The sequence below is a fragment of the Camellia sinensis genome, chromosome 2, assembly GCF_055761805.1.
Source record: "Camellia sinensis isolate YWXY chromosome 2, ASM5576180v1, whole genome shotgun sequence".
Taxonomy (NCBI): Eukaryota; Viridiplantae; Streptophyta; class Magnoliopsida; order Ericales; family Theaceae; genus Camellia; species Camellia sinensis.
The window spans coordinates 27,724,998-27,731,643 of NC_138962.1; the positions used below are offsets into that span (position 1 = coordinate 27,724,998).

General features: G+C 38.8%; 1 protein-coding gene across 1 annotated transcript; it reads right to left on the reverse strand.

Moving 5' to 3' along the window:
• Positions 1-300: 300 nt before the first annotated feature.
• On the reverse strand, positions 301-3,609 carry LOC145812668 (uncharacterized). The gene is made up of 5 exons (XM_082907609.1): positions 3,214-3,609; positions 2,610-2,775; positions 1,945-2,358; positions 1,505-1,598; positions 301-952 (listed from the first exon to the last, which is right to left on the reverse strand). The coding sequence occupies exons 1-5, from the start codon at positions 3,607-3,609 to the stop codon at positions 301-303; spliced, it is 1,722 nt and encodes a 573-aa protein (XP_082763735.1).
• Positions 3,610-6,646: the final 3,037 nt, after the last annotated feature.

Below are 6,646 nucleotides of genomic sequence, written 5' to 3' on the forward strand. Positions count from 1 at the left end.
TTTCTGATTGACCGTCAGTTTGAGGGTGAAAAGCTGTGCTAAAACACAACTCTGTACCCAAGGCTTTTTGCAGACTTTGCCAGAATTGTGATGTAAAACGAGAATCACGATCTGACACTATTGAGACTGGTACTCCGTGCAATCTAATGATTTCTCGAATAAATAATCGACTTAAAGATTCAAGTGTGCCTGCTGGTCCTATTGGTAGGAAATGTGCCGTTTTAGTTAACCGATCAACCACCACCCAAATGGCATCATGGCCTTGCGGCGACTGGGGTAATCCCGTTACAAAATCCATTGTTATGTGTTCCCATTTCCACTTAGGTATTGGTAAAGGTTGGAGTTTCCCTGCCGGTTCTGATGTTCTGCCTTCACTTGCTGACACGTCAAGCACTTAGATACGAATTGAGCAATGTCCTTCTTCATTCCATTCCACCAATATTGTCGCTTAAGATCCTGGTACATCTTGTTTTCTCTTGGATGAACCTCAAAAACCGAATGGTGAAATTCTTTAAGTACTTCCTCTCTTAATTGTTCGATGTTTGGCACACAAATTCTACCTAAATACCTTAAACTACCATCTTGATGGAGTGTCCAATCCGGTGAAGATTCCCCGGACACTAATCGGGCCTTGATGAAGTCGGTCTCCTGATCAAATCTTTGTGCTTCCAACACTTTGGTAAGAAGTTGGGGTGTTGTAACTATTGTAAACAACCTACCCTTCCCATTCTGAGTCTCTGGTTGTAACTTAAACCCATTCACGGTGCTTACCATTTCCCATTTTTTAATTGATATGTTGGCTACAATCTCTCTTGTCTTTCGACTTAGTGCATCTGCTACAACATTAGCCTTCCCGGGATGATAAGACAAGGTGAATTGGTAATCTTCAAGGTACTCCATCCAGCGTCTCTGCCTCATGTTCAAATCTCTTTGTGTGAACAAGTACTTCAAGCTTTTGTGATCGGTAAATATCTCAAATTTTTGGCATTAAAGGTAATGTCGCCAAGTCTTAAGTGCGTAGACCATAACCGCCAACTCCAGGTCGTGAGTACGATAATTTTTCTCATGATTCTTCAATTGTCTTGATTCGTAAGCTACTACCTTCCCGTTTTGCATTAACACGCTGCCTAACCCTTCTTTAGAGGCATCACAATAAACAGTGTACCCAACATCACGTTTGGGTATGATTAATATAGGAGCGCTTGTCAGTCTCTTCTTGAGTTCTTGAAATGATTGCTCACACGCTTCGTTTCATTCAAACTTTACTCCTTTTTGCGTTAGGTGTGTCATCGGCTTGGCTAATTTGGAGAAATCTTGAATGAATCTCCTATAATAACCTGCTAATCCTAAGAAACTACGAATCTCAAACGTATTTTTAGGTTGTTTCCACTCCATTACTGCTTCTACTTTAGCAGGATCCACTGATATTCCTGATTTAGACACAACATGACCTAAGAATTTTTCTTCCCTCAACCAAAATTCACATTTGCTAGCTTTAGCATACAATTGGTTTTCTCTTAGAATTCGCAAAATGGTTCTCAGATGTTGCTCGTGGTCTTCCTCCGATCGTGAGTATATCAAAATATCGTTAATGAATACTACCACAAATTGGTCCAAATAGGGGGTAAAAATTTTGTTCATTAAACTCATGAATACCCCAGGCGCATTTGTTAAACCAAATGGCATTACCACAAACTCATAGTGGCCATAACGGGTTCGAAACGCAGTTTTGGGTATATCTTCTCATTTGACACGAAGTTGATTTAAGGTCAATTTTGAAAAAACATTTTGAGCCTCTTAATTGATCGAACAAGTCATCAATTATGGGTAAGGGATATCGATTTTTAATGGTGACTCGATTTAGTTGTCGATAATCGATGCACAATCTTAAGGTTCCATCCTTCTTCTTCGTGAATAATGCTGGCGCTCCCCAAGGGGACGTACCTGGTCTGATGAACTTTTTACTCAACAGTTCTTGTAACTGCTCCTTCAATTCTCGAAGTTTGGCTGGCGCCATACGATGTGGTGGTATTGAAATTGGTGAAGCCCTAGGTTGAAGCTCGATCATGAAATCTACGTCTCGTTTTGGGGGTAATCCCGGTAATTCGTCAGGGAAAACGTCAGCGTACTCGCACACCACATGGGGTAATTCCGGATCCTTTCGATTTTTGTCTTCCAAAATTAAACTTGCTAACCATCCAGTCAGTTGGTCATGCCACCATGACTTGCGACACGTTGGAGTTAGAGAATCTTGTCTATCTCCTTTAAATTGAACTTTTGTGCCATTAAGGGAGGATGCTGTCACTGTCTTACAGTAACAATCAATAATGGCTCGATGAACTGACAACCAATCCATTCCTACGATGACGTCAAAATCAGATATACCCTTAGGTCACATATCAAATATGAACTGGAGATTTCTAGTTCACAAGACTTACATACTAGATTTACTCAGGTTTGGCCCCCTAAGGGTGAAGCAACACTTATAGCTATCTCTAACGTTTCGGGTTCTAAACCCAAACTTGACACACATGCAGTAGATATAAAAGAATGCGAAGCTCCGGAATCGAACAATACTTTAACCCAAGAATTCATAAGGATTAACATACCTTGAATTACTGTTGGATTACCAACATCCTCCTCTCCTTGGAGAGCATACATTCTTCCTACTGCCTGTTGGTTAGTCCCTCCTGGTTTCTTTCCATTTCCAGCTCCTTGTGGTTGTGTTCTTGGTCGGCCTGCATTCCTAGAGGCTTGTGGCTGCCCCTTGTTGGCCTGAGTATTTTGAGTAGGCTTAGAACCTTGCTCTGGCTAGCATTTGTTGTATTGTTGTGCCCCTCGCTGATCCGTAAAATACTCCCCACCCTGAGGACACTCACTTCGACGATGCCTTTGCTGACCACATTTGAAACACTTTCCTTTCCATTCATTTACAAAGTTTCCTTCTTGCTGGTTTCCTCGATTCTATCTTTGTTGCTGCTGTAACCCTCCGGCATAAGGTGCTGGCGCAGGATGGTCTCTAGTGTTGTGGACTGGGCCTCCTCCACGTGGTTGGTTGTTGTTCCTTGATCGCTGATTTCGAATGCATTCAGAATCCGCTAACTCTCATTCCACAATTAAAGCTCGATCCACCATTTTAGCATAAGTGGAAAGTTGCACTGCGATCAATCTTCCTCTAATGTCTGTGTCCAAGCCCTATTCAAATCGCCTAACCTTATCCTCTTCATTTGCTACTATGGCTAAAGCATACCGTGAAAGAGCTTCAAAACAGTTCGCATATTGAGCGACTGACATTTTTCCTTGTTTCAGTTGGAGGAACTCTTGAATCATTTCTTGTCTTAGCGAGTTAGGAAAATACTTTTCCATGAATAGGTCTTCGAATTGTCTCCAAGTCAGTGTCTCTACTTGTCGAGTACCTTTGATCATTTCCCACCAATGATCTGCTTCCCCTTCCATTTGAAATGCCGCCATGGTCACTTTATCTTGTTCATTTCGGATGTCAGAAGTATCTAGCAACTTCTTAATTTGTCTTAACCAAGCTTCAGCTTCATGGGGGTTTGATCCACCAAGGAATTTGTGGGGACGTAACTTTTCAAATTTTCCTATCATTTCCGATTTGTGTTGATCTTGGTTTCGGGATAGTATATTGCCTACCCTATCAGCAATCGCACGTATAATTCGAGCGACATCGCCATCAGACACTCCATCACCATTACCGTTGTTATTATTTCTTGTTCATCCAGCCATTTTGCATGATGGGATTTTTTTTTCCTTTAGTAATTCGTGATTTGTTCACTTATTTATTATTATTATTATTATTATTATTATTATTATTATTATTATTATTATTATTATTATTATGTGAAAGGATAGTAAAAAAAAACTTTATTAATTAGATTAGATAAGCTACAATTAGCAAAATACAAATAAAACAAAGGAAAAGATTAAATAACATACTACGGGCAAAAAATAGCCCCTAAATCCGAGTTAACTCCGACACTCACAATTCTAAACTAGGCAATTTTACATGTGAGTATACAAAACAATCGGTTAGCCTAGTTTATAATTCCCTTAAGACCCCTTAAAATAGCCAAGGAAAGTCTCTCCACATAAGGGCTTCCGGCTCCCATGTGGCTTGGAAAAGCTCTATGAATCGCCACAGCACCCTCATGAAGATAGCAGTTTTGCACACACGATGCCCTAGCAGCTGCACCGGCTCCTCCCGATAGGTCCTCCAGTCTCTGAAGTCCATTGACCCATCTCTCCTCACAATTCTGCTTGGGTCGGGCATGATATACTGAAGGCTCCAAAACTCAAAAAGGTCGCACACCCTATCGGTGAAACCATCCGGGAAGGGGCCTAATTGATATACCCAGGGAGTCTCTTGTCTTAGAATCTAGGCAGGTTCGATATAGGTACCCACCCAACTCTCAGCTTTCCAAGCACAACCGTCTAGGGAATAAAGTCTGACATATACAAAAGAGCCAATCTGCAACCTGTTTCGCTCATCCCAACCCTCAAACGTGGTTCCTACATCTCCAGTGCTCTCCTCGGTATTGCCTTCTATAGACTCATCTTCAGTGTCTGACTCAATCACAATAACCTCCAGGGGGTTGTATATTGGTACAACTTCTTCAGGCTCAAGTTCAGGATCAGGTTTAGGGTCAAGCTCAGGCTCAGATTCATAGTCTTCTATAGGCATCTCTACTTCTTCACTTGGGTCAGATTCTATGTCATAGTTTTCCACCGAATTTTCCTCGTTAGAGTTAATGTCTGATGACCCTGGCATTCTACAATTAAAAGGTTCTAACTTAGTTAAGTCACCGAAAATTACAAATTAATGTAAGGTTTTCTTAAATGTAAAAATAATAAATTACTACCCATGGCCCAAAAGTTCAAACCTAGGCTCTAATACTAAACTGTGACGTCCCAAATTTTTTTTAAAATGTCATAAGATTTAAATAACAATAACTTGCTAGATAAAATTTTAACTACTAATTAGGAAATTTTAAATTCTTACATAGTCAAAGTCCAACAACAAAATAAAACTACAAGTTCGCACACAACGTCACAACATAGTTAAATACTAATACAAGAAATAACAAGGTTTTATTTTGATAAAATCTTGACTCTAAGTTAGCCAAGGTTCGATATTAGCAGCAGCTCCAATTTCAGCCTCAGTCCCTTCCTCAACATAATCTGGCATGAAACGTCATGGCAACAAAATATATGCCATGAGTTTTGCAACACAGTAAGAAAACATAACCAACCTACCATTCTTTTTTAGCGAAAATAATGAGATTATAAACACGAGATACTAATATAATTGTAAACATAAATTACAACCAATAAAGTAATTCAAATAATTTTAATAACTTAGGTGACCTTTGAAATCTTGCCAAAGAGGTTTAACTTACCAACCACTAAGTCATGGCCACGGTTAATTTGGAAACCCCCCCTTGGTCAAATATTCAAGAACTACCAAAGATGCCCACGCCCGGAGTTATATACATAAGCCGTGACATCCGTGGTCTGCCCCAAGGGAACGGTCTGCCAGGGCTACGTAACTTCCATGTGTGCCACCCGCACATCCATCCTTATTCCAAAACCAAATACCGATAAGGGTTCAAAATTCCTGGATGAACTAGACATCACTATCAACAACTTTGTAGAAGAAATCATCTCGAAATTTTGAGAATAAAATTGTCTAAAAATTCGGGCAACATTCTAGCAGATTCAAAACAGATTATTTTCAACACAGTTTTAGATTTAGTTAAAATTTTCTATAAATTTGTAGAAAGCTCAAGAATTGTTTCCAAAATTCCTGAATGAACTAGACATCATTATCAACAACTTTGTAGAAGCAATCATCTCGAAAGTTTGAGTATAAAATTGTCTAAAAATTCGGGCAACATTCTGGTAGATTCAAAACAGATTATTTTCAACACAGTTTTAGATTTAGTTAAAATTTTGTATAAATTCGTAGAAAGCTCAAGAATTGTTGCCAAAATTTCTGGATGAACTAGACATCATTATCAACAACTTTGTAGAGCAATCATCTCAAAATTTTGAGTATAAAATTGTCTAAAAATTCGGGCAACATTCTGGCAGATTCAAAACAGATTAATTATTTTCAATCTTCTCTTTAAATGTATAAACTACACATGCAAGCTTATTTCTTTACAATAATAAAATGATTTTAAGACTATCAACATCTTCAAACACTTGATATACACATCACAAAATTCCTAAACATATATATAAAATTTCTATTTATGAGTAGTCGTTTTAATCACAAGGACATAATCTGAAAACTTCACTAATAAAAAAAAATGAGAGGGTTGAGAGGGTTTTCTTACCTTATAGTAGGATTCGAATGGGTGACGGAATGGTAGAAATTTTTTGCTTCCTTAACCTTTCCCTACTAATTTTTTTTTTTTTGTTAGACTTTCCTCACGTGTCAAAGGCATGCATGTATATCTATAGAAATCCTGTTGAGCCTTCATGTGTTTATATAGTAATCCTGTTGAGCCTTTTCCCTTCTCACTCCCTCTCTCTTTTTCTCTTTCTCATTATGCTATCCACTACAATTCTCCCTAACCCAAGAATGATGATGGGATGGAATTTTCCAAGCTTACATGCAAGC

Coding starts and splice junctions, on each gene's coding strand:
- LOC145812668 (XM_082907609.1), bottom strand. CDS start 3,609: ATGATAGGAAAATTTGAAAAGTTACGTCCCCACAAATTCCTTGGTGGA. Junction 2,776..3,213: donor TAGCAAATGAAGAGGATAAG/GTTAGGCGATTT, acceptor CAAAATACTCAG/GCCAACAAGGGGCAGCCACA. Junction 2,359..2,609: donor TAATCCAACAGTAATTCAAG/GTATGTTAATCC, acceptor ACGTCATCGTAG/GAATGGATTGGTTGTCAGTT.